Raw genomic sequence first — 26990 nt, forward strand, 5'->3', positions numbered from 1 at the left:
GTTTGTGGTGCACAAGCAGGACAACTGTGATGCTCCTTTTCAAAAGCCATCGGGTTAGACCTGTTCTGCAGTCACCAGCTGGTTTTTCATGGTCCTTTATACAGAAGGATGAGCGGGGCATTAGCATGGGATGAGAGCCCTTGTTGGGTTCCTCACTTTGCCTGAGGCTTTCTGTCTGACCATGATGAAGTGGCTTTAATTTTCTGTGTTTAAAACAAAGATGGTATCTCAGTGCCCTAAAGAGGGTAACACTATGTGCTGGGAGGGCTGTGTGTGTATCAAAGAGTGCTCTTTACCTTACACTTGGGTGGGAGGGCTGCAGAAAGGAGGTTTCTTGCCCATCGACCTGCCAGATCTCTCCTGTCACAGGCAGCCTCCCTTTTGAAGTGCTTTTGTCTCCCAGATGGGTCTCAGAGATGGAAAGCTCTTAGCCTTGTCCTGAACCCTGTGCCCAAAGCTCTCAGCCAAAGGACTGTCTGGCTTCTTGGCTAGGATTTAAATTGCCGCAGAGTGCAACCTGGCTAGTTAGCACCCAAAACACATTCTGAAGAACTGACTGCATTAGCTTGCATTAGATTTAAACTTAGAAGGTGCTCAATGTACACCAGAGTCTTACTGAAGCTTGCAAATGAGATGCCTTCCCCATTCCTATTTGTTACACTGCAGTTGATATGACAGCTACTGGGACTTCCCTCAGCCTGGCAGGTGACAGAGCTGTCACTTCTATTCTTGGTGATGTGGCATGCACTTGGTTTTTTAAGCATATAAACACTAATATACCCTGAACCCTTTCCAACTTGGACTCAGTCTTCAGGGCTTTGGGGCAAAGGTAGAAGCTGGTTTCAGCTCCAGCAGCACAGCTCCTACACCCTCGAACTAAGGTGTTCCTGGGTGCCCACAGGGCCTCTGCCCACAGCAGGGGATAGGTCAGGACAATGTGGTGTCATGGGACAGGTTCACACCACGTAGGTGCTGGGTAGGTAATGCTCTTTCAGCTGGCACTGGAGATTAGCAGATTAGCAGTGTTCAGGGCACAGCAATTGAACTGTTTAACTTGGTAAGCAGTACGCCAAGGGGAAATGTGTCACTTAAGTGCAGAGATACAACTAGAAGCTACCTCCTGTGTTGTGTGCAAGATGAATCTGTTTTACAATCACCAGTATGGTTCTCAGGTCAGTTTAAACAGTCAACAAGAGCTGGTACTAGGAGGTACAGGGCAAACAGGCTCTGTCTCTTGCTGGAGAGGGGTTACTGTGCTGGGAACAGAACAATAGAGACACATGATTGCTGGGCTAAGGCATTTGCAATGAGTAGCCAATGCATCATGCTGGGCAGGAGGCCATAGACCAAAGTTTATAAAGCTTTATTAAACATTTTGAACAGCTGTGCAATGAACAAACAATACTCTGGAAGTTTCACAACCTCATAGCTTGAACTTCCTCAGGAGAGCAACAGCCACTTCTGCTGCTCTCCACTATGAGGCTGAAGTAAAGACAAACGGATGGAAAAGGGGAGGGAAACCTTTAAAGTTTAGAGAGAGTGTTTTGTGTTACCCTCTAAGGCTTCTCACAAACCAACCTCTGCTCCAGGCTGGGCTCCCCAGGAGCCACAGCTGTACAGAGCAATGCACACAGCATGGGGCTCTGCACAGCTGTGGCTGTAGGACTGACCCACCACAACCACCACCACCGCTTCTTGACGTCCTTCTGCCAGGGGAGGTGGAGACACTGGGCACTCCTCAGGCCTCCTTCCTTCTCCAGTCAGTAGCACCAGCACTTTCTGTCACCCCTGGCCCAAACACACTGAAAATGGCTGAAGCACTTTCTTGCTTCAAGCCATGACTCCACCTTGGGATCCTCTCTTGCCCTGCCCATGCCTGGCCTTTTGGACTAGCATGAGTTTTACAGGGTGAGGTTCACAGTGGCTTTCAAAACCCTGCATCTTGCAGCATACTGGTTATTCATCCTATCAGCCTTGGTAAACCCTAGAAATCTAGGAGGGAAAGAGTCAGTCTCCACTACCTGTGAGGCTTTATAAAAGCAGCAGCATAACTGAGGCTTTCAGGCTATGATCTTGGAGCATAAGTAGTTCAGAAAGCACTTTGGCAGTGCATGCATCTCTTTGGCAGGCTGAGCAGGAGGAGGTGACTCAACTGCCTCTGGCTTCAGCAGCTTTTGGCCAAGTGCATCTCTGAGCTGTTGAGCTTGCCCTGCAGCAGCAAGGTGGGAAGACTGGCTCCACACAAAGATGGAGAGAATCTTGCAGCTACTTGAGCAGAATCAGAGGGTTGAGAGCCCTGAGTTAGACCACCATGGCCTAACGCAGACAAGTGAGTGACACAGAACTGCACCACTGCACACAGCTGGGCAGAGGCCAGCAGTTCGGTCCTGCACCAGTGCTCAGTCAGGAGGAGCTGGTGTCCCTTCCCAGTGATACGGGAAGGAGGGGAAAAAAAAGATATCTGCTTCTAAAAAAGCAGGTGGTGCTGCCAGAGTTCACACAGTAAACAAGTCGAATTTCACAGGCAGAGTGGGAGGAATTTGCCACTCCAGTCCACACACAGTTACAGGAAACAGGCTGTCTTTACTCCAGTCACATGCCTAACACCCCCTCCCTCCTCCCTAGCCCTAACCCTTTTTGAAAAGCAAAACAAGAGCCCTCAGCAGACTGGAAGACTATCGTTTTCTAGGTGCCCACAATGCTCGGATCGTGAGCTGATTCTGGCAACTGGGATCCTGTGCAGTGATACAAGAAGCAGTTCCCCCAGCAGCTGTAGCAGATGAGGAATAGAGCCGCCAGGAAGACCAAGGCACAAATTGTGCAAGGTTTCCGTTCCAGGAGAAAACTGAGCAGGTAGAAGCCCATGAACATTGAGTGACTAAACCACAACGCTGGGTTGAGGGGCTTGGGTATGAGCAGGACAGGTAGCAACCACTGAAGACAGTACATTGTGGATGGCTGGTTGGGGCCTTGTGGCAGCAGTGATCAGATGTGCTCCAGAACAGTCTCCAGCAGCTCCTCTGATGGGCAGGTTGTTCTGTAAGAGGGGGGAAATGTTAGACTGTCAGAAAAACACAGCACAAAATTAACAGACATTCTTCTCCTACACTTCATTTCCTCACAAGCATCATATGCTGATGCCTGAACTCCCAGTGCTAAATCCTGGTGTGTCTCAGAGGTGGTGGAAAGTTTCCTGCTTTTTGAACCACTCAGCTGAGGACACAGTTATTGCTAGTATAGAAATGTATCCTGTGTGCTTTTTCTCATGCTGACAGCTGAGACCATTTTCTTTAGTATAGGGCAGGAACAGAAAGGAAGAGAGGGAAATGGAAAAGAAAACAAACTGCCACAACTCGCCCTACACTTGCACTCATCCAAAACCATCCAAGACCTGAGTGATGTATAAAGCAATGTAACTGAGGGGTAAAGTACAAGGTGCTACAAAGTGTTAGGGCAGCCTTAATGTAAGAAGTGTCCAGGAAGTGTGACTCTGCTTCCTTCCCAGGCAGAGACCCCTTATGAAGTCTTCCAGCAGGACAGCATAAAATTCAAGCTATACATGCAACCACCCAGGAAAGCTTCAACAGTGTCCAGGCTGCAAAACAAAAGGCAGGACAGTCCCTGCTTAAGGATTTATAGTCCTTGCCAATCAGCTAAAGTCAGATAAGACAAAGTATGTGAACAGATCAAAGAAAAGGCAGTCTCAAAACTGTAATTTTCATAAGTGCTGTAAACACAGGATTTCCTCAACTTGGATTATTATAAACCCCTGTGGAAATGGTGGCCTCTAAGGGCTTGTGGCAGGGATGGCAGCACATCACAAGTCCACAAAACATGCTTCTGCCTTTAGCAACCACATCAACTACACCAAGTATGTGGGGTTTTCTCCTAAGCAGTACAAACATCTTCATCCAGGAATTTCAGATGGCTTTAAAAACAATAAATACCTTACTAAGGTGTTTATACAGAGCAAGAACTAGTCAAAGGGGGCAGAAGAGTGGAGTTTTGCAGTCTGGGATAGCAATACCAGTTTAGAAGATACCAGTATTGTTGGGAGGGAATAACTGGCAGTTCATACTGTAGGGAAACCACAAGAAGAGGGTACTCATAGCTTATTACTCCAGAAAGGAAAAACCATACATGGGAATGCTGGAAAAGAGCTTGAGAAGCTCTTCCCTGCTATCCTGTAGCACATCATGATGGCACCAGCAACACTGAGCACTGACAGGCAGAGAACAGTGCCAGCCTTGCAGAATGCCACGGCCTCACCCCCACTAAGCAGGGTCTGGACACAACAGCTTCTTGCAGCAATCCCTTTCCTGAAATACTCCGGTTAGTAGTGCTCTGTCAGAAGGATGCAGGGCTGAGCCAAGCCTGTCAGGATTACAACCGGGGGGTGGGAAGGTTAGTAGGATGAAAGAGTGAGAAGGTAAACAAACAGCACATTCCACTCCTGTTGGCAGGGGAAGGGATTTGCTGGCCAAGGAAGAGAGAAGGAGGGATTGCACAGAAAAGCCAAGAGAAAACCACACGTGGTTCTCTTCCAAAAAACCAGAGGTCAGACTCATCTCACAGCTCTGTGAGCTCACAGGTATGAACTAGCTCTGTTGTCAGAAGCAGGAACCACGCTGCCGTGCACTGTGCTCTTAGCAGCAGGAGCTGTTTTAATATTAGTCAGAGAGAATGCAGGCCAGAATCTCCACCAAGGCAAACAGATTAAGAGTATCTGGGGAAAGTGTTGTGCTGCTGCTCTTGCAAGAGAGTGCTCTCCAACAGAGAGAGGGCAGCCTGTGTTCAATTAATAAAACTAAGCTGCAGTTAAGGCAGCCAAAGAGTATCACGTTGCAATATGGATCAAGTCAAAGGAATAAAACTCCCAGTATGTCCTGTTTTATGCAGGTTGCTCGCTTTAAGGACAAGCCTGGTCCCAAGCTTGTTTCTTCCATCTGTAAACTGGAAATATGAGTTACTTATTTCATAAGAAACCATGCTGTCTGCTAGCCTCTGTGAACCACTGAGATGTCTCTGAAGTATTAAGGAACTTTTTTTATCCCAGGGGAATAATGGGGAGGAGAGATTTAACACCAAACACTTGACCAGGGAGGCAATTAAACCCCACCACCCAGCTTTTTAGTTCAGACTGAACTGAATACAACAAAACTGTACCAAGTCAATGATCTGCAGCTGCTTTAATCCTCCCGAAATGTTCCTTCTTTGAAGTTTCCTACAGTCTTTCTCTCCCAAGTGCTCCAAACACTGAGCAGTACAAACACAGCCTAAACATCACGTCACTCTCTTGCTAGATCCAGCCCTGAAGTCACATCAGCTTGACTGTAGCTGGACACATGTGGTAATCTTTGCATCACCCTTTCTTGAAGCTTTAAAGTGCCCACAGTCAATTGCTTTGGGCTTTCTGTGTCTAAAGGAATGGATAAAAAACAACCTAAGACAATGTGTCAGAAGAGCACAAGGCTGGAACAAAGCTCTAGAATCTTCCAGGACAATGTCACAAATCAGTAGGCTTTAATAAGGCAATGTGTCACTACTGAGCCTTTAGCCCCTAAACTTTACACCTGATTACAGTTTAAGAGTGTAATTGTAATTTGGGATGCATCTGCATTTCACTCTAGGCTGGCCTCCTCACCACAGCAAAGGCTGAAGTCGATTTTTAAGCATGTAAAATCACCTGAACACTTCCTACAAACACAAAGCTCTCTCAGAACAAGTTATACACATTTAAATGTTGGTATTTCTTGCCAGAGCCAGTTGCTTGTAACAATCAATGCAACCACTACAGAAGAAAGAATCATTTAATAGTGGTTATTCTTACTGTGAGTTTCAAAGCCAATGCCCTTCAAACCTCTGAGACTTTTGACAAATGAAAACATTTGAAGCTAGTCTTGTATCTGTAGTCAGTTTGTTTCTATTTTCGTGTGCCTCTCCACTATCCATTAGCTAAAATTTGAAGAGCCGTTGCTGCATCCCACAGCTGTTCTTAGACAAGGTACCTACTATGAGAGACTTCTGCAGCTTTATCTTCCTCATGTACTTTCCACTAGTAACATGCACTCTTCCTAGCTACTCTCTCAAGATTCCTTTATACAGCTGGCAGTGAGACAGAGCTCTCTTTCCATGCTATCAATCAAAGAGAAGCAGCATCTCCCGCTATAACTCTTACTGAGCAGGGAACCATCAGTCTCCGTGGCGTCCAGGGAGTTCTTGAAGCCACACAACATCCAGCTTTGCCTTGATTCTCAAGCGAGGTGAAACTTGCAAATTAAGAATTCCTACCTTGTTTTCTCTGTCCCCTCCTGATGATCTAGGCTAAAGATTACCACATGCCAGAGCAAATAATAACCTGTCACCCAACAGTATTCCTACCAGTTCCCTGTTTCACAACCACATCCTGCTTTTCCTCAACCAGTTGCTCTTGTTCTCCCCCTGCCTGACTCATCCCGTTCCTTGGCCAGGCTGGTGTCCTGCTATCCTCCAGACTGCTCTCGTGCTCCTGCTCAATCATCTGACTTGGCGACAACTCGTGTTTACCAGACAGCTCCTTTTCATCGCCCCACCACTGCCTCCTCTCACTCCTCTGCAGCTCTCGGAGCCACTTGAACTCACTTCAGACCCCTCAGCAGCAGAGAACAGGCGACGCTCCCGCTGCTCTCCCTGACCTCCATGTGCTGCCAGAGCCCCCTCCCTGCCAGCTCCAGGAGGCGTTCCAGGGAGGTTCCCTGCTCACCTCACTAGTAAGCAAAAACCAATATTTTTCCACATGCTTAGTAATCAGCTTCCATCGTGTTGGCAGCCTTTCTTTCTGCCATCTACTCTCCCAAGCCCATTCAAAACCAGCAGGTCCTACTGGCATATGTTTGTGGGGAGGGTTTTCCAACCCCAGGGGGAGGGTAGCTGCAAACCTTTCCCAGGCAGAAACTAAGCTTTAATTATGACAAGTGAAAAGACTAGCCCAGCCCAAGTCTGTAGTGCTTTGTAATGCATCAGTCACACTTGCGTGTAAATCCATCTGAGGAGCTCACAAGCTGTTCCTTGATATTCTACAAGATAATTCAGCAATTAAGAGGCCAGGAGGTGTTCCTAAACCACAGGTTTTATACATCAGCATGTCAACACCAAGCCTGTACCTTTCTCAATTCTTTAGTAGTCCATTTACTCTGATAGGGGAGAATAATCAACCAGCTTTCACTAAGCATGTAAAAGATAAGCTTGTTCAGACCTTACCAAGGCAGCTGTTAAGCCAGTACACTCCACAAGGCACATCCCCAGCAGATGCTACAGAAACGGTCACCCAGGCTGGCAGCCAAAAGGGCTGTGATAAAAGACTGAGTAACCTTTTTATTGGGGGGTGCCAATCTCCCCCTTTCCCAGAAGCTGAAGTTTCTGTTACACTGTCTAGATAAAAATCTCTGAGGTTACACAATGCACATAAACTTAAGAGTAAGCCTCAGGGACTTGCACTGAGCCTCTTACCTATAAGGCTGACCTGTGGTACAGTTCACTTAAACCAAAAATTGTCACAGCCACATGCTGTGAACCAATGTGTGTGGGCAGTGCTTCACACTGCCAGTATGTGTTCAAATACCATGTAGCACCCAAAACCCTACTAAAAATACACAATATCAAAAGTATTGGGGGGGAAAGAGGTGAAAGAGCTATCAAGTAACAAGCCTGCTTTTCTTAGCTGAATCTCAGCAGCAGACCAGCTCTCCAGATGCCAACTCCTTCTCTCAAAACCCAAGCACCATAATTGGTCAGACTTAAGACCTATTTACAGTATCAGGGATCTCACTTCAGGGTTTTTGGCCTTGCTCCTATTTATTCTATTTTTTTAAGCTTTATCTGCTGGTTATGACTCAGCTGGAAAAAGCGAGTCTTCAATTTTTAGCAAAGGCCTCAGCCCAGTCTCTGTTAAGTTTGTGCCTTGAACACTTGATGTAGGCTCAGAAATGGTGCAATACAATTGCAGACAGTGTCCAAAAGAGCGGCAAATCCTTGACTAACCAAGCCTTGGGGTTATGAAGTGTTCTGATTTCTCAAGCTTGAGACAAGCCAAATCAACTTGTTTCATGAAAAGCAGAGGCTCTGCTAAGCCACTGTCTTCACTGCTTCCACAGCTGCTCTCTGAGCTTCATTACTGACTGGGGATTGATGTGTCCAGAGGTAGTGCAGTGCCTGCTCCGCCAGGACTGCAGTGCCCTGCCAGCACTGGGGTGAATAAACCCCACCTGTGAGCAGGAGGGCAGGGTATGATCCGTGTTTCTCTGCACAGCAAATCACAGGAACAAAACCTGAAGTCAGCCAGCTCTGTGGTGGGGAAGAGATGTCAGCATCAACAGTTGTCATCTGAAGTATCACTACCTTCATTTGTACTGATTTACTAATCCTCAGGGGTCCTCATTCCCACCCTCTGCCTTTATTTAACTGCCAAAGATAACCAACTCCAGGCCTATTCCAAGTTCCCTGAAAAAAACGAGTTTCAATTTGGATCTCTTCTCTGTGCCTTCAATGGGCTTCAGAAGTCTGAATAGTCTCATAAAGGCCAGTTTTCTGCATCTTGGGTAAAGAAAGGCAAAAATACAGCATTGGCAGGAGGTTTTGGGCAGTTAAAAGGCAAAGGGTACTCTGCTACCACAGTATTTTCAAGATCAACTGCAATGTTTGAATACAGGGGAAATGAAGTATAGGAGAGATTGGCGTGCTGTGGGTTGCATCTAAGAGCGTTGTTCTGATATTCTCTTGCCCGTTTGGGATGTAATAAGCAATGCTTGTACAACAAAAGGGGTTGTACGCTTGCTCTGCAACCGGATGAAAGCATCCACGGGGGAAGGTACCCGGCCGGGCACAGCAGCGCGCTGCTGGGTGGAAGGATGTCAGGGAGTTGTGCTGCTCTGGGAGGAAATGGGCCTGGGCCTGCTGTTGGAAGGTGCCGACAAGAGCAGAGGTGTAGAGGGGGGAAGAGGAGCCCGTGGCGGGGGGCACACGCCGCGAGGCTGGCGATAACCTCAGCGTGCTCGCGGGGCTGGAGCCGGCTCTGCTACGGGAGCGCGGCTCTCCCCGCACCGGCACCCGCCAAGGGCTGCCTCCCGGCCCCCAAAGTTACCCAACTGCTCCCCCGGGCCCGGCACACCTCCGCCGGCACCGAGGCCCGCAGGGACGCGGATCCCCCCCATGGGGGCTCCTCTCCCCCCCGCCGCCGCTCCGGAGGTAAGCCGGGCCCCGGCACACCCCCCCAAGCCCTCGGCCCGCTCCCCTCCGCCCCCTGTGGCCCGTACTCACGGCGCGGCGCCGCCGCCTCACGCCGCCATCCCGGGGCCGCCTCCTCCGCGGACCCTTGCGCGCCGCGCCCTGAGGAGGGAAGGGAAGGGACGGGATGGGAGAGGCCGCCCTGGCGCCCCGGCAGGGAGCCGCCGTCCACCGGGCCCCGGCCGCAGCTGCCCCCGCTCCGCCGAGGGACCGAGCTCCGGCGCCGGGGACGCGCCCGTCCGTCAGGCGGCGCCGTTGGAAGCCGCGCAGTGCGCGTGCGCGGAGTGAGGAGCGGGGGGCAATGCGCTTGCGCGGGCCGGGTGTGCCACGAGCGGCGGGGCGTGCGTCCCATGGAGCCGGCGTGGTGGGGAAGGAGCTTGGGGAGAGGGGGGTCCATGCGCGCCCCAGCGCTGCCAGGGCCATCGCTAACCCACGGCCACCGCTAACCCACGGCACGGAGGGCCTCGGCTGCAGCGGGTGTGAACGCTTCCAGGGACCCGCTCCAGCACCTCAATGTCTGTCTTGTAGCGAGGGGCCCAGAACTGAGCACAGGGTTCATGGTGTGGCCTCTCCAGTTTCCTTCCTTTATAAACAGTTACAGAACCATGGCATGGTTTGAGTTGGAAGAGACCTTAATGCTCATCCAGTTCCACAGGCACCATCCTGCCACGGGCAGGGACACCTACCACTAGAGCAGGTGGCTCCAAGCCCGTGTCCAACCTGGCCTTGAACACTGCCAGGGATGGGGCAGCCACAGCTTCTCTGGGCACCCTGTGCCAGCGCCTCAGCACCCTCACAGAAAATATCTGTATTTATGCATTTCTTTCCCCTTTTAAATTTTAAGCGTCATTTGCACGCTCTCTCACACAGAGTTTGCTGCAGCTGCATGGTACAGCGTGGCTCTGGCACGTTGGCTGCATGGCACGCTGTGCACATGGAGTTTTACACACTGTTTGCGTGCTGCTTTACGCACTGTTCACCTGCTTTCTTGCATATGGAAGGGCACTGCATGTCTGCAGGCAGCTCACATGTTTCTCAGACGGGTGGCCTGCTTTGGGTGTGCTCTTCTTGTATGTGGCTGCATGGTGGTTGCAGGCTTTTTTTTGTGTGTGGTTGGCACGTGTCCTTACAAACCACTGCACGCTGTCCACATGCTCAGAGTGTTTGCACTGTGTGCCACACCAAGTCCTTGCTTCCCTGCATTGCATCACATACTATTCTTAGGTTTGCTTACATGCTGCTTTCTTGTTGCGCATGGCAGTTGCTGATTTAGTCCCATCCAGCCCCGAGGGGCCCCAGTTTTCGGTGCTGCAGTAGAGTGGGCATCTGCGCCCTTCCTAAGCTATGTCTCAAAGAGGTATAGAGCAGACACAGCTCTCTTAAACTCTTCTGTTTGTGACACTGGCTGAGTATTGCTGTGCTGGCAGCAAAGCCTGGGCTGCTGTGAGTGTTCCAGCTCCAGCCCTTCCCTTTGCAGACACCCAGCAGCAGGTTACCAGGCACAGTTTGACCCAAGGGGGCCATGCAGGGGAAGGAGCGAAATAGTCCGTGAAAAAAAAAACAAACCCAAACACTAAGATTTGGGTTTTCCCCAGCTGTTTAAACCCACCCAGTCATGGTTACAGAGCCACCTGCATGTCCCATAGGGCTTTCTGCTTGGCTGGCCCCTATGTTTGATGGGTGTGATAAGACCAACTCCCTCAATGGTCCAACAGGCAGGAATCCCACCTGGATGGTTTCCCTCCTGCCCTGCTGTTAATTTGAGCTGAGCTCCTTACAGGCTGTTTAAATTCCTGGTTTATGGCACTGCACATGGACAGCCCCAAACCCTTTGGCTGATGCCACCTCTATGGCAGCTCCCAGCTGGCCCTGGCACAGGCTGCTTCCTCCTCCTCAGCTCAGGGACACTGTTTCCTGCAGCAGTGCTGTGTTTCTTGTGCTATTTTTGTCTGGTTTGGCTTGTGGTGCCAGCTGTGCCCATGGGCACTGGCCCCAGTGCTTGGGGCGCTTTGCCAGATCCCACCTAATGCTTGGGGAGCCAGGCTAGTGGGACCTTGACTGCTCCGTGCTGATGGTTGTAGTCTGCATGATTTATACTGGACCCAACCTGAAACAAATTAAGGTCTTTAACTCTCTTTGCAAACTGCAGTGTGGGCCGAGATTCCTGGCTGCTTTTCCCTCTGCTGATGCAGGAGCTGCACACTCGCTTGGTGTTTGTTTGGTTTTAGTTCTAGTTTCTATATAAAGAAGTTCCGTTTTGCACTTGAAGCCTGGCTGGCGGAGCCGCAGCAGCAGTCCTGGGGCTGCAACCAGCATGAGCTCCCAGGCCTGTGGCATCTTTCATAGCAAGCAGGGACAGAGGGATCCTCCCAAACTCATGTATTTCATGTTTTGACAGCTCTGCAGGCTGCAGGGAGCCATCCAGTGGAGTGGGTCCATAAGGAGCTGCAGAGAAGGCATCTCCAGCAGGGAAGGGAAAGGTAAACCCAGGACAGTGGGAACAGACTGTTCTATGCAGGACACCAAGCAGTGGGAGTTTTATGGTCTTTCTGTTCAAGTGGAAGCTTTTAAAGGACCTCTGGCTGTGCTTTGCTGTGATTCCGAGTAATATTTATTCTAATGGGCTCCTGTGCATTGTTTAGCTGCTTGTAGGGAGCTGTGTGTCCCTACCAAGTAAGTTGTCTGGCTGCAGCTCAGCACTTGGGCTTTTCTGAGCCCAGAGGCTCTCAGAAGCTTTGCGGATACTGTGGGTGCAGAGGAGCCATTGGACAGATATGCAGAAACGATACCAAGGCGGCAGAGGAGGATCCTGTGCTGCAGAGGGCTGAGCAGATGGAGGGGTTTCAAAACACTGCTAGAGAAGCTTTTTCCTGAGAAAGAGGGGACAGACATACACCATGGCCAACAATTAATTTGCAGACTGGCTCAAATGTGGTGAAGCATGGAACGAGGGAGCTGTGAAACGTGGCAGCTTTGCAGGTGAGGTGGTAGGATAGATGAACCCATCTCTGCTGCAGTCACATCCCTTCCCGTGTCTGCATCTCCTCCCAGCTGGCTCACGTAGCATGCTGGAGACTTAGTGGCTCACAGTCTTACAGGGTCAAATCTGCACGTGGGGCTGAGAAAGTAAAAACAACCAGGAGCAGCACAAATGTACAAAACTGGTCAAGTTTACTTCTAGCATTGTTCCCAGCATATAAATTACCCCTCTCCCAAACAGAAGTCCTACACCTTTCCCAATCCCATAGCAGTGCAGTTCAGTAGTCAATGGGCTTAGAGTCATTTCCCATCTTCACGATGGAACCAATCTCTCAGCTTATTGGATCCCGACGAGATATCCAGGCAGAAGAATGGAGCAGACTGCTTCAATCAAAGACAAGGGGCCAACAGTGCTCTGCTCCTTGGATCTCTCCATGGAGCTGCCGTGGTTTCTCTCAGAGAGGGGGCACCCCCCTAAACTTGCGGATGACGTTGGCCAGCCGCTTGGCCAGCCCGCCCCGGCTCGGCTCTTCCACATGAAATGTTCTGGTCAGCAGGTTGTAGAAGGAGCCGTAGCACACTGCCACCACGGTGCAGGTCAGGCAAATGACATTATAGGGCATGCTGAAGTCTGGCGTTGGCAAGTTCACCAGCAGTGGCTCTGTGTACAGGCGCACAAAATAGCTGGAGCCATCAGAGGAAGGAAACCTGGAGAGTGGAAGCAGGAAAGGGAGAGTCAGCCCACACAGGACTTCTGCTTCGTGCTCACCAGTTGGGATGACAGCAGCCAGCAGCTCGCCGGTGCTGAGGTACAGCCCTGCTCCTCAGCACAGGTACACTCACAGTGAGGTGAAGAGTGGGCTCTCCTCCACATCCATGTCCTTCATAGCAATGATGCTGGGCACTAGGGCACTAAGCACAGATGAACTAAGGAGACAGAGGACATATTAGTGTCAGTGCTGTCAGCAAAGAGATGGCAAGAATTTTTCCCTGTCCCCAGAGACCTGGACAGCAAGTCCTACATAGGCCCAGAAGGGGACAAGGAGCCGAGGTATGCGTTACCTGACGTAAAAGCCGTGATTGGGATCTGGCGGGTACTCTGTCCACTTCAGTAAGGCTCTCTCAAACTGTATTGAGATCTTGGTGACGGAGTTGGCTGGCAGCTGGATCAGCATTTCCAAAAGGTGAGGCCGTTGCCGGTCCTGAGCTGGCTGGTAGTGGATGTAACCTAACCCCAAAGAGAGGTGTCAGTGGCACCAGGGAGACCTTGTTCCATTTCGCAGTGCCTGGACATCTCCCATGGGGTGGGAGCTCCTGCTTCCACTGTTCTGGGAAAGGTTTCCTGGGCAAGTGAACATGAACAGCTCAAAAAACATGTGTTACAGCTATAAATCTGATGACCCATGAAAGTCTAAGAAAAGGTACAAATGCAAAATAAGACCCAGTCATCAGTTTTGAATTTCCTTTACTACAAAAATCAATTCACTTTTGTTTAGCCTGTTACTGGATTATGAAATGCAATCCATGAGCCTTTTATAAAACAGACTTAATAAAGTCTCATCTGCTGTGAGGGCTGAAGGGAAGGTTAGGAAAACATCCTATGATGTTTTGTTTCCCAGTGATCACTGAGGCCCAAGGGAGGGACTAAACCACCTCTGGAATGAGCCACTTGTGCCAAAAGAATCAATTGGGTGGCATGGGCTCCTGGGAGGGTTTACTTACTTGGCTTGTTTTCCTTCCCCTTTGTGATGATGGTCAGAGTGTGCACATAGAGTCGCAGATACCAGGGCACAGTCTCCAGCAGGATTACGGGGAAGGCCCGGTACGGGTGGGTGTTATAGATGAGGGTGCTGATCTCTCCGGTCTGCAGCCCGTACCCGCTCACGTAGCGCTGAGCATGGAGTACAGGTATCGGCATTTCCGCTGCGAAGGAGAAAATGAGACAGGAACGGGGAGCCATGCCAGGTGAGTTTTAGGCCTAAAGCCCTGGCCAGTGATGCAGGTGGAGGGAAGTTATGGTCACTCACAGCTGTCTTCAGGACGCTTCCATTTGAACTGCACATTGAGGCTGTGAGAGGTATTAAAGAGTGAGGGGCTCAGTAGGTCATAGACGGCATAGGTCTTCTTGTCTCCCTGGACAGTAGCTTCATATACAGATGTTGGAGCAGGGGTTACTTCCAGTAACTCCTTTTCCTTTGAAAACAAATGGACCATTAAAGGAAAAGTGCCCCTTGAAGGAACTGGCAGCACTGGAGCAAGGCCACTCCATCCCGCCCTGAGCTTCCCCACCCAACAGCCAGCTCAAGTGGTCTTACAATACCCCCCCATTCAACCCCACTGCCCTGAGGGAACTCCCCTGAAGGGCTTCTGGGGGGTCCCACCATGCTGGGTGGAGGATGTTTGAGTCACACAAAGTGGCTGATCTGAGGAAGCAGGGGGTATTCTGTAGTCTGTATGCATTACCTTGTTCTTAGGGGAGATGTCAACGTAGACTTTGCTCTGCGATGCCAGAGGACATGCATCAGTAAGTGTGCGGGAGAACATCTTGAAGAGGGACCAGTCTGCAGGAAGCCAAGTTAGTGGCAGGCAGTGATGTGCTTCAGGCTGGGGCACTAGGGGAGCACAGCACAGAGCTGCCAAGTTTACCTTTCTTTCCTTGGCCACTAGAAAAGGTGTCAAAAACCACAGTGAGGGTCTGCCTGAGCTCCCAGGACACAGCCAGGCAGGAGGCATCCTAGACACGAGAGAGATAGGTGACTGATCACACCTTCCAAAGGGGCAGGAAACCAGGATGGAGCTGGAACTCCACCAGGAATGCAAGAATCCCATCGGAATGTAAGTAAGACCAGGGAAGCAGGACAACAGTTGTGTTAGACACAGTGCTGAACACACCACAGGGGAGTTGGGCAAACCAGCGTGTCACCTTGCAGTGCCACAAGAAGGCTTTGTGTTTTCTCTTGGGGGTGTTAAAGGAGGGAGCCCTGAGCCTTGTGCTTACCCTGCAGATGGGGCGGATGTGCACTGCCTGTGAGTGGTAGCTGCTGTGGAACAAGCGCTCTGCCTTCAGCAGCACAGCAAGCCCAGCCTGCACGGAGAGAAGGTGAAACTCAGCCTAGGTCTGTCCTCTCCCTCCACTGACAGAAAAGCCCTGCTGAAACTTCCCACTGCACACTCCTGGATCACTGGAAGGAACCCAGAGCCGTCAGGAGTGGCCCAACGAGGCAGCAGGACTTGCTGTTACCTTTGAGCCGCACGGGAGCAGCTTCTTCCAAGGCGTGAGGTTCTCAGTGCAGACGACCTCCCGGGGCAGGACAGCATATCGCAGGAGATCATGATCTGTCCCTGGGCAGGGAGGTGAAGAGTCAACATGCTGGTACTGCTACAGGCATAAGAACAGATGCAGGGCCCCTTCCACCCCCACTGGACCTCACAGCCCACCACCCTCTCAATGTGCCCGAAATGCCATGAGCTCAATCAGGAACAGATCCCACTGTGTTCAGAGTGATTTGGAAAGAACAGGGGAGGGCACATTCTAGCAGATTTTTTTCTTCATGAGTCCTTAAATCCTCTAGTCCTGTTTCATAAAGTATTCTTCAGACACAGACAAGGGCCTGGGAGCTTCAGCCACGTACTGCTTGTGGGTTTCCTCTGTTCAAATCCAAGCCTCTCTTGTAGGGAGAGGAAATGCTTCCAGGAAGAGGTTGGAGGTTAACAGACCCTGTTGTACAGACCCAGACCTATTGCAGGACCTGTGGCTGGACTCCCTGCAATGGCACAGGGCAGTACTAAAGATAGAAGCAAGAGTGAGAGGGCAATGCCTGGCTCACCATTGGCTAAGCCCAGAGGTTTGAAGGATGCTGTTGGAGTGACTGTGTTGGTTGCATCAATGAAGTTGAGAGAAGCACAGAATATTCCTGAGAGGATGTTACTTAGCTCTTTCCAGGCTTTGTCAACACTGTGTGAGAACAGATACCAGAGATTACTCAGCAGCTCAAATCCTTGGAAAAATAAGCATGAAGTTAGCAACATTCAATAAATACACCAGGGAGCTCACTGTGGTTTTCAGAAGCTGCAAGGAGCATGCAGGTAGAGGCTGCAGGTCATGTACTTTCTGGCTCTCTAGGTATTTTATTTTAATGCATGAGATCTGGGGGACAGGGGCAGCCACTTCAGGCAGGGACATGGTAGTGGGTGCAGCTGGTACATGGGGTGAGAGGCTGGGGGAACAGGGCGCATGCAGGAGGTGATATATGGTGTATGGGGAAGGGGCTGCTGTCAAGTGACACCTTGGTGCAGCTCTGAAGGCTGACATAACCAGCAGATCCAGAACAGGCTATTTGTAGGCAGAAGAGAGCTCTGAGTACACAGAGGGCTGCTGGGGCTGAAAGAGGGTGTGAGTGATAAGGGAGATGGTGACAGGCACAGGATGGCAGTCAAAGGAAGTGAGTCACTAATGAGAGGTCAAGATATAACCCCGTCATATTAACAGAACAAGAGGTTTGTCATCACAGAGCCCATAAGGGAGTTATTTGTTCCTTTAGCGAACAAGGGTTTGCCCTCAGCACCACACCCTGCCCCATGCATTCAGCTGGGGGCTATATTCTGCTTTCTGTTACAGCTGCTCATAGGCTCTTTATTCCAGCAGACATTTTGCAACTCAGGAGCCCTGCCTGTCTGACATGAGAGAGGGGCGGCTCCCCAGAGCGGTGGCTGCAGAGAGCACCCAGCGGGACAGATCTGTGGCTGGGATACCTACTCAGTGACGGTGGGCTGGAACCAGACCCAGAGCTCAGCACCGGCGGGTGCCTGGAGGGGCGGCTGCCCCCAGGCCTGGGTGCGCCAGAAGCCCTGGGTGAGGGCGAGGTGGAGCTCCCGCACGCCCAGCGCCGCCACCAGCTGCCCCAGCGCCTTCGGGAAGAGCCTGTAGTGAGAGACTGCAGCCGGCATCAGCCCCTGCCCAGCTCATAGCACAGTTGGGGTTGGAACGGATGCTGATCATCCATGGGCAGGGTCACCTCATCCCCCCATGACGTCACACCAGGAACATGATGTCACCCCTCGTGCCACCCCCTGCTCACGTCATCACGAGCAGCCCGATGGCATCACCGCGGTGACGTCACTCGTGCTGATGTCACCGCAGCCCTCAGCTCCCCGCCATCGCTTCGCCCTGCCCCGCTCACCTCAGCACCCCGCCACCTCACCCCGCCTCCGACGTCACTCGCCCCGCTGACGTCATCCCCAAACGCGGTGACGTCACCACCCCGATGCACGCCGTCACCTCGCTCAACGGCTCCGCCCCCGGGCCCCGCCCTACCCGCGCCCCGCGGCAGGTCGGCGTCCCACCGCGTGCGGAACTGGAAGGTGGCGGCCACGTCTCCGGCGGGCAGCGGGCTCAGCAGCAGCTCCTCCCGCAGCGCGTCCCGACCGGGGCCCGCCGCCGCCGCCGCCGCCCGCCCGGGGCCCGCGGCCGCCGCCAGCAGCAGCACCGCCAGCGCCAGCATCCCTCCACCCCGCACCGCCGCCGACTTCCGCTTCCGGCCGTAGGGCCGATGGCGGCGGCTTCCGGGGTTGCCAAGGAGACGCGGCGCTGCAGGCCCCGTCTCGTCTCCTCCCGCCCGGGGAGGGCCTGGCCGCGGCTCGCGATCTCCGGCCCGTGGTGGGGAGCGAAGCCGGAGCGGCGGGAGGGCGCCACCTGCGCGGCTGTGCCTGCTCCCGGCCCAGGAGCGAGGGTGTTCCGGCGGGTGCTCCCTCCTCCGGCGTTCAGAACGGGAGCCGCAGGGGAAGCTCCAGAGCGGCCCGGGCTCGGGCGGTTCGCTGCAAGGCTTTGCCGTGTACGAGGGCTCTGCCACCACCGTGCCCGTCCCCGGGTAACCTCCTCGTGTCAGCCCTCCCCGCCGCTGCCTGCTCTCACTCGCTCCTTGAGGTCTCCGTTCCGGAGGGCAGCGCCCATCTCTGGGCACAGAGCCGTCTGGAAGCACCCCACTTCCACCAGCTGCGAGGCTGTGCCGATGGAGCTCACGTCTTATTCCCGTCGGTCGTTCCCGGATAACCGGAGTGCTGCAGCCGTTCTCACCGAGGGTGGGCTGTGCAGGAAGGAGCGTAGTAAGGTCTGACCCCCCCCGGAAGCAGCCGGGATGAGGAGTGTTCCCTGGCTCCTCTTGCTTATCTCCCAGGCTCTTTTCCTCGAGGGGTTGACCACGGTTGTGCTGATACAGCCAGAGCAGGAACAGCATTTTCCTGGCCTGCAGCCACTGATAGCAGCAGCAGGCTTCTGGCCAGCTTTGTGCCTAGCTCCTCCTGACCTGTCCTGCAGGGAGCAACTGTAGTGGGCTAAAAAGTGGCTTCATTTGACGGCTCTTCCTTTATTCCTCCAGCCAGGGCTGCTGCTGTGATGCTGTGCTGGGGCAGCAGTGGCTGCTGCTGTTGTGTATGCTCCTGCATGGCACCTTTTGCACGCTGGATTGACACCACTCACCCTTGTACAAGCCCCACCTAACCCTCACCCCCAGTGCTGTTTTCTCCCAAGAACACACACAGCCACTGGTTGTTTAGACTGGAGTGTTATTTCTCTGTATGCCATCGTTAAACGCTTCTCTGGACAGGACCTTTGTCAGTAGGGCAGGGGGAGCTGGGATCCCAAGGGATGGCTTTCTGGGAATGGTGGGGCTGTGGGTTGCTGAGCGTTTCAGGGGAGTGAAGCAGGGAGTGTTAGCAGCAAAGCCTGAAGAGTTAATTTGGGGAGCCTACAGTACCCCTTGTTCCTTCTCCATTGGCTGCCAGGAGAACCTGCAGAGGGAGAGGAGGGGAAACTCATCTCGCCCCTCTTGCAGGGCAGCAGTCCAGTGAGGGGTTTACTGAGTGCCAGCAGCTTTCCTTCCTCTGGGCTGGCAGGTCCATGTGAGGAAGCTGGGAGCAGGGCAGAGCTGGCTGCTAGCTTCTTGCTGCTGCCTGCTCTTTGGGACCGTCCTCCTGCAGATCCTCCTCATCTGACTGCACCACAGGGGTCTCAGCCCCCTCCTCGCTGGTGTCCAGGCTGTTCAGATCCGTGGAGACAGAGGATGTAGAAGAAATGCGTGACTTGCTCTCAGCTGCGTTGGGCACTTGCAGGGTGATTTCCTCTGGGCACTGGCTGGCATCTGCCCCTGGAAGAGAGTGTGGTAAGAGAAATAAAAATGCTTCTGGAGGCTTACTGCTCCCTAAACTTCATGGAGAGCCCCTCCAATACGTGTCTTACTCCCTGGCATGATATGCTTTCCTGGCTGCTCCCCATGTGGTGGCTGTAGCTGTTCCCCATCTCACACCCCCAGCCTGGCTCTGGGTAGTGCTGCACATTCCTTCCCTGTTTTTGACAATGGAGCCTTTTCCATCTCCTGTGAACCACAGCTTGGAGCCATGCTGTGTGAAGCCACTGGCTGCAGCAGGCAAGGAGACGTTCTGCTTAGCCTCGGTGAATCACTTCAACTTGTGCGTGTGTGGAGGAAGATGCTGCACCCTGCAGGACCTGAGCCCAGCTCCCTGAGGTCTGGTTGGGATGTGGAGGGGTCTTGCAGCCTTTCTGCTCAGTGCAGGGAGCTCTGCAGTCTGGAGGGGACCAGGGAAATCATGACAAGACATTGGCTGCTCCAGAGGAGCTTCAGGACAAGAGAACTTGCCCCACAAACTCTGGGGAGTGCCTGGGCTCTCCTGTCTTCTCCACCATAAGGTATTTACAGGAGGTCTGTATCTCTGGGCTGTGGAGGCAGATATTGACATGGACCAGCCCAGCCTGAGGTCCCTCCAGCCTCACAGACGCCAGCACCAAGTATCTTTGCATGAGTGTGTGTGTATCTGCACGCAGGGTGGCCAGAGCTGAGGAACAAGCTGATGTGGGCACTGGAAAGGCTCCCAGCCTGGTCCACAGAACGTTTGGGACTGCACATACCTGGCAGGGGCCCAGCAGCACTGCTCTCCTCTGTCCCACAGCCCAGAAACACATCCATGGTGTCCTGGTCTGACAGGTCCATCATGTCCATCTGCTCCAGCATGTCCACGTTCACCTCCATGGAGGAAATGCTGCCTAAGGGTGCTGCAGAGACAGAGGCCAGCAAAAAGGTGAGTGCTAGTGCCAGGCAAAGGGCTCCATGAGTCCTGTGCAGGTAGGACCCTCAGGAGGGAGGCCAGCCTTGCCCTGGGAAACTGAATCCTATTTGCTGGTAAGGGGCTCCCAGAAAAATCATGTTTCCTTAAAACATTGCTTTGGAATCGCCTCCTGTCTCACTGCAGTCCTTATCCCTGTCTCAAACTGCTGTCTGGAGGCGCCTGTCTGAAGCCAGTGACTATGCAGGGCACTAGCCTGGGTACCCATGTGCAGTGACTTCAGTTAAGTGGTGTGAGTAATGCACAGCACACCCACAGGCAGCCTGTGTGGTCCTGTCTCAGTGCAGGACATGCGTGTCGCCAGCTGTCTTTAGACTGGGTATGTCCCACCAATCTCAACTGCCTGTGTCACTGTTCCCTGAAACACCCCAGCCCCGTGCTGGTGCCTGCAGCACTTACGTCTCCGATGCTCTATCTGCAGGTGAGACATAGGGAAGAAGAAATCCACATCGTGCTGGAAAACCTCCTCAAAGAACTTCTGTCGGTCCCGTAGTTTCAGCTGCTGCTGCTGCATCTGCTCAGTGTCCAGGCCCCGCTGTGCCTGCTCCATGTTGGCTGGGGAGAAAGGTGGGGAGGGTTGGACCAGGCAGGGCTGTCCAAGCCCTTCTGCCTGGCCCAGCTCATGCGGTATGGCCATAATGGAAGGTAGGTGAGTCCCTTCTGTTCAGCTTTACCAGCGCACACTGATTTAGTCACCGTGAATAGCTGTTACACAGTAGACTGGCAGCATCACCAGCACTTGCTGTGTTGGAGCCTCAGATCTCACTTCTGAAATGCAGAGCAGCCAGAAGTGGGGAGCTCATAGGCTGTGTTCACAACTGCTGAAGTGAGTTATCAAGGGGGCAAAGGGTGTTGTTATGAGATCAGCCATGTTTTGCACATGTTCAAGTTTCAGTTTCCTTGCTATAAAACAGAGGGATGTCTGTGAACGCTAACAAGCTGAGGAAACTCCCAGGGACAAACTGGCATTATTGCTCCAAGGCTTTCTGGGATGTATTAAGGAATAAAAGGCATCAGCAACCCTGTCACTCCACACACGCGCACCCCTGCCACCAGCGTCACTATAAATACAGCCGCACCCACGCTTGCAGGCTCCTTATTCACATCCCCGCCCGCACAGCCAGCTTGGCTTCTGCCTCTACAAACATTTTCATTCCTGTAATTCCTCCTGCAGTTCAGTGCCGGTGCCTGTGGCCCAGCTCACACCAGAGAGAATGATGGGAGGCTTTGGGCTGTTGCTGCATCCCTGGGCATCGTACCTCCCTTTCAGGTTGGGTACCCACAAGGTACCCAAATGGTCCAGAGCTGGTGGTCCTGGCTGTTCCCAGGCTGGTGTTTGACCTCAGCCATTCCAGGTTTCCTCTCTGCCGCTCTTGGCCTAGCGGCACAAGGAAAATGTGATTAGCAGAGCAGGCAGTGCAGTAACCAAGGAAACCAAACAAACATCCTCTGCTTTGCCTGAGTATGGCCCAAATCCTCTGCTCCTCCAGGCCGGAGCAGCATCCCCACCCTGTCTGGCAGGAGTGGGGTGAGGACAGCGGGAAGGCTGCCTGTCAGCAGTGTGTAGCAGCACAGGACCCAAATGGGAGAGAGGTGGTGAGCCTGGTGAGGTGTCCTGGAGTACGATGTCATGTCTTGCTGAAAGCCCTCCCCAGAGCTCCTCCTCACCCTGTTTCTGGGACATCCTCCAGGTAAACCCCATCCTCTGCAGGCAACTGCCCTGGGAGGCCAGGTTGTGCCTGGGGCACAGCACGGAATGTGCTGTGACTCAGGGCCGGTCACCATGTGTTTTCTGGAAGAGGCTCTGGTCCTCTTCAGGCTGCTCACCGTCTTCCCGTGATGCCCAGGGCAGCAATCTGGGCTGCCTGAAGGGGCCTTTGCCTTGGCATGTCTGACCTAGGCACTGGGTGCCTGCTGTGGTGCAGAGGCTCAGTGTGCTGTGCAGCGCCCAGGCTGATGGCTGCAGTGAGGGACACACCGTGCCGGTGAAGCTTTCCTAACAAGGCTGACCGGCAGCTGTAGCCCAGTGCCACTGGGGTACAGCAAAAAACTCCTACCTCCCCTGTGCTATCTGCAAGAGAATGGAACCAGGACAAGGAGCAGGTGACCAGGGCACTGGGTATGAAGGTGGCTCACTTCAGCAGCTGGAGCCAGACCTGTACTATCTGTGCCAGGCAGAGCTCTGCTTCTCAGCCCAGCTGTGCCAAATCCATGGCAAACTGCAGCAGTTCACCACACCGAGGGGACTTCATCAGGCTCCAGGAAGGCTGGGCTCAGGGCAGAGGCTGCACTGGCTCCAGGTTCAGGGTGACAGACTGTGCACCATTGTGCCAAAGGGATGGCACTGTGGAGGTAAGAACGAGAAGCTCTAAATCCTCTTGCAGTGCAAACACAAAATAAACCTGAATGCTGGCAGGTGCTGTCCCAAACGCCATGATCACGGCTGAGCTGTGCCATTAGTGTTCTTGCTGTCCACCTCTCCAGAGCACGTGACCGATACTCACGGTAAGTGTGCTTGGGGAGAGTCAGGAATGCTGCATTCCTGTGGGCGCCAGGATTTCTCTTGCAGGAGAAATTAGCAGGACCTGTTTATGAACTTGTTTTTGAGCTCTCGCTGAGGAAACAGGCACGAGCACTGAGATCCCATTATGTAAGGAACGCCAGCAGCTGGGCTGCGCTTGGCCCTGCCTGACCCGTGACCGTGGTGAGAGTCGGGGATGGAGCCTTCCCCCCTCCCGGGGCTCTTCCGGGCCTGGGGGATGCGAACAGCCCTGCCAGTGTAGCCACCTCTCAGCAGCCCTTGCCGGGGAAATAAAGGAGAGTGGCGTTCCCTACCGCGGCTCTTCCCCATGTGACGGCCACTCACACTCCTGGGCTGTCAGTCGTGGGGATTGTCTCATCCCGCTGGCATGTTCCCACCGCGGGACACGTTCACACGCACAATGCGGCCCCTGTGCACTGTGGGGGATCTGTTGGTACCTGCTGGTGGCCTGGCTTTTATTACTATTGTCATGGTTATTACTACAGCAAAGGAGCTGAGGCTGATCAGCATTCAGGGCCAGGCTCTTCCCCGCTGGCTGAACCGCCCAGCACGGCTGCCACAGCACGGAGCGCCCCGCTGCCTTCAGATCCTTCCGGCTCTCACGGCTTACAAGCCAGCGCAGCTTGGAGAGGAACCAGGGCCAGGCGCTGGTGCAGAGGTTGGGCGGGCAGGGCAGGATCCCCCCAGGAGGTGCAGACAGGGATTTCCTCCTTGCCAGGGTGGGCTGTGGGTGAGGACACTGGCCCCGCTGGTCCCTCTGCCCTCGCAGGGTTTGGGCTCACAGCCACTGCTGCAGCAGGGAAAGGCTGTGAAGGAAACTGCCGCGAGCTCTCCCATCTTCACCCTTGCTGAAGCAGGCTGGGAGAGGAGCATTCCTGGGGTGCAGTTAGCATGGGGTGAAAGCAAGACAAGGCTTGAGGGTGCTGGGAGCACCAGCTCAGGGTGTTTGTGACCCAGCATCCAGGCTGGGAGCAGAGCACAGTTCAACTATCTGGCTGTGTTTCAGATAGGAGGGGATGTGTTTTTCATTCCTCCTTGCCCAGTGGGATCCCGGTACAACCCCCCTCCGTGCTGGTGAACAGGAGGGGTGTATTCAGGGGTGGTAGAGGGTTTGCTAGTGCCCGGCACAAGGCCAAGAGAGGACAGGGATGCCCTTTTCTTAAGGCTACAGCCTGGCAGGGATTTAAAGAAGGTCCTAAAATATAATCTGGGCTGTGGAAAGCTCCAGGGGTTGATGGGGAGGTGAGCAGAGCACAAACGAGGGGTCACTCGAAGCACGGTCCAGTTTCCTGGTGCATGAAAGAGCTGGGGCAGGCTGGCCCCGTCAGCTTTTGTCCTCCCTGTGCTTTCCCAGAGCCCGAATCCCTGACTCCACTCCTCCAGAGCTGGGCATCCCACTGCTGCCAGACTGCATCCGGTCCTCCCGGTCCCTGTGTGCAATGCCGAGAGGAGGTCGGGTAGGAGGAAGATGCAGATCCTCAGCTGCCACAGCATCTGACAGGAGACTCTGCTGAGATCGCAAACATTTCCCCATCACCCTGTCCCACCAAAACCACTGTGGGACAAGGGTAAATCCCAAGGCCTTTGAACTTCTTTAGCCCTTGGAGAAGCAGCTGGTGTGGAGAGCTGGGAATGCCCCAAAGAGTAAGGCAGGATCAGGCTGTGTGGAGACAGGATGCCCGGACACGCTGGCTGCCTGAGTGTTAATTCTCTCACGGTCTTTTCTCGATCAGCACATCTGACCTCGTGTTGCAGCACAGCAAAAAATAACCGTAGCCCCCGTGAGAGGAAATGCACCAGGCGAGTGCGAAGGAGGCAGTGGTTTTGGCAGAGGTACTTGCTGGGAAAAAGCAGGGGGGGGAATGAGAGAGGGAGGACATGGCACCTCGTAACCCCTATCTGTGCCGTGATTTCATTGCCTGCGCTCCTCCGAGCCATCTCCAAATCCCCTGAGTCTCAGTACTAAAAATATCCCTGCGCCCAGAGCTCCTTCCCCAGCGGCAGAGGCTGTCACAAGACCCTGCCATTATGGGGCCCTGCTTTGATTCCTGCAAAAAGAAGCGTGAGGACAAGAAACCCATGAGGACAGCACGATGCCCAGGGCATGGTGTGCTAAGGCTGGGCCCGGATCGTGGCAGGCTGTCCCCATGCGAGCTCCCATTACCCCGGCTGCCCTCATCCCCCGTGCTCGCCGGGTTTGCTCAGTCTCCTCTTTCCCTACACCCCACCGGGGGCTCAGGGCTCAGAGGGGTACCGATGCCACTCCACAACAAGCCCGCTGCCCAACAGGTCCCCGGCTCAGATCCCACGCAGGTGCCTCCCCATCCCAGCATCCCCATCCCAGGCACGGAGCTTCCCGGGCAGCCCCTGCCCGAAGCAGACGGGAAGCAGCAGGTTGGAGCAGGTGGGGTCGGGGCGCTCCAGGATGGAAAGGGAGGGCCCGGCTGCTTTGCAAGGGGCATGGGGCGGGTGTTGCGGGGAGGATGCGAGGGGCCACGGGCAGCCCGAGCCCTGCCCGTCCGGTGCGGTGCCCCGCTACCCTCCTGCCGAGCAGACCGCGCGCCGACACTTACCGGGCAGCCGCCGGCTGCGGCTCTGCGCCCCGGGCCCCGACATGCGGCGGGCGCCTGCTGCGACCGGACCGGACCGGACCGGACCGGGGCAATCGGGCTCGGCTCAGCACCCCCCCACCGCCGGCCGCCGCTCGCCCATGCTGCGCGCTGCGGGGCGGTGCTCGGCGCTGCGCGGGGCGGTGCCAGGGCGCCCAGCCCCGCGGCATCGCGGCGGCGCCTACCGGCTGCGTCCCCGGGTTACTGCTGCTCGGTCCTGCGGGGCGAAAACCCCGGTCCTCAGGGGCGTCCGTGCAGGGTCCCCGCGGAGATAAGGGTCCCGTGCGCAGTTCTCGCTCCTCACGAAGGGTCTCTGCTCTCTCGGGGCGCACAAAGTCCGCATGTAGGGTCCACGGTCCCCAAAGAGCGTCCCCCACAGAGCCCGTGCGCCGCGGCTCTGCGCACGCAGTGCCCGGCTGAAGGTGCTGTTTGGGCAGGGGTGGGCAGAGCTGGAGGCAGGGGGCTCTGCCTGGGTAGGGAGCACTGTCCCCGTTCTTGCTTGGGGTTTTCTTTTATGCTTTTCTTCTCTAAATGCCCAGCTCACGCAGTGATGCAGAAGAGACAACAGCACACTGCGTGCATGGGCCGTGGGGTCCCTCACAGCCCGCCTCCAGCCTTCTGAGACCCTCATCCCCCCGCTGATCCCACTCCGGGGTGTTTTCTCCCACTTTCAGCTCTGCACATCAGGGCTGCTCCTTGGCAGAGAAGTGGACTTGGCCGCCCGCCTCCTTCCTGTATCTCAGCAGGGTGAGTCAGTGCCTCGCCGTGCCCAGCGCCGGCTCTGCCCGCAGCCGCTCACTGCCAAGCCGGGACGGGGGCAGCATCCACTCTGCCCTTTTCTCTGGCTGATAGGGAGTTTCCAGTGTCTGTGGCGTGTCCCGCCTGCTGCGTTCTCAATGTGCTTCTCTCGCTGTCTGGATGACTAAAGATAACTGGCTATTGTTTGTCTCCCAGCTCTGTTTTAGCTACTGTTGCTCTGCTGTCCCCTCCATTTCCTCTGGGAGCTGAAACCCAGCTTTATGCTGGGGACCTGGTGTCCCCACCCTGTGCACTTGTCCATAGCTGCTGGCTTCACTCACATGGTGATTGAATTTTGGGATGAATTTTGCCCATGTGTTTATCTGTATCCAGAAGCACCCTCATCCTGCCTGATGGTTTCCACCTGAGTGTGTGTTGCCAGCACTATGGCTTAGCCCTGGAGGGCCGGGGGAGCCAGGCTGGTGTAGGGTGGAAGGTTTCATGATCTCTGAAGAGGTGCAGGAGCAAATCTCCACCAGGTATCTGCCGGCTCTGGCTTGCTCACAGCTCTGTGTGGTCTGGCACGGCCTCTGGGAAGCATCAACCATTCCCTGCTGACCCCCTGCCCTGCTGGCAGGGAGGCGAGGACCAGGGAACTACCTCACATCTCTGCTATGTGACACGTCTGTGTCGATTGGCACCAGTTACTGCTGCAAGACAGAGAC

At 54.2% G+C, this 26990-nt stretch overlaps 3 protein-coding genes across 5 annotated transcripts; all 3 read right to left on the reverse strand.

Annotated features, from left to right (window-relative positions):
* Positions 1-1344: 1344 nt before the first annotated feature.
* On the reverse strand, positions 1345-9448 carry BLCAP (BLCAP apoptosis inducing factor). Of its 2 annotated transcripts, none has more exons than XM_061441304.1 (2): positions 9295-9448; positions 1345-3037 (listed from the first exon to the last, which is right to left on the reverse strand). In XM_061441304.1, the coding sequence occupies exon 2, from the start codon at positions 2947-2949 to the stop codon at positions 2686-2688; it is 264 nt and encodes an 87-aa protein (XP_061297288.1). In that variant the 5' UTR covers positions 2950-3037; positions 9295-9448; the 3' UTR covers positions 1345-2685. The 2 variants fall into 2 exon arrangements, with proteins under 2 accessions (XP_061297288.1, XP_061297289.1); XM_061441305.1 differs by having other exon boundaries at positions 9291-9448.
* A 2965-nt stretch (positions 9449-12413) lies between these two features.
* Positions 12414-17741, reverse strand: PIGT (phosphatidylinositol glycan anchor biosynthesis class T). Its single transcript, XM_061441320.1, has 12 exons — positions 17555-17741; positions 16997-17174; positions 16068-16195; positions 15482-15582; positions 15239-15325; positions 14887-14974; positions 14704-14801; positions 14268-14433; positions 13963-14163; positions 13303-13468; positions 13084-13167; positions 12414-12948 (listed from the first exon to the last, which is right to left on the reverse strand). The coding sequence occupies exons 1-12, from the start codon at positions 17739-17741 to the stop codon at positions 12696-12698; spliced, it is 1737 nt and encodes a 578-aa protein (XP_061297304.1). The 3' UTR covers positions 12414-12695.
* A 1043-nt stretch (positions 17742-18784) lies between these two features.
* Positions 18785-25655, reverse strand: DBNDD2 (dysbindin domain containing 2). 2 transcript variants are annotated; one of them, XM_061441322.1, is made up of 5 exons: positions 25492-25653; positions 21636-21754; positions 20776-20931; positions 20162-20305; positions 18785-19382 (listed from the first exon to the last, which is right to left on the reverse strand). In XM_061441322.1, exons 3-5 carry the CDS (start codon positions 20924-20926, stop codon positions 19171-19173), a joined length of 507 nt encoding a protein of 168 aa, XP_061297306.1. In that variant the 5' UTR covers positions 20927-20931; positions 21636-21754; positions 25492-25653; the 3' UTR covers positions 18785-19170. The 2 variants fall into 2 exon arrangements, with proteins under 2 accessions (XP_061297306.1, XP_061297305.1); XM_061441321.1 differs by lacking the exon at positions 21636-21754 and having other exon boundaries at positions 25492-25655.
* Positions 25656-26990: the final 1335 nt, after the last annotated feature.

The sequence above is a fragment of the Pezoporus flaviventris genome, unplaced genomic scaffold, assembly GCF_033815535.1.
Source record: "Pezoporus flaviventris isolate CSIRO_AGI_PZ_B2104156 unplaced genomic scaffold, CSIRO_AGI_Pfla_v1 ptg000213l, whole genome shotgun sequence".
Classification (NCBI taxonomy): domain Eukaryota; kingdom Metazoa; phylum Chordata; class Aves; order Psittaciformes; family Psittacidae; genus Pezoporus; species Pezoporus flaviventris.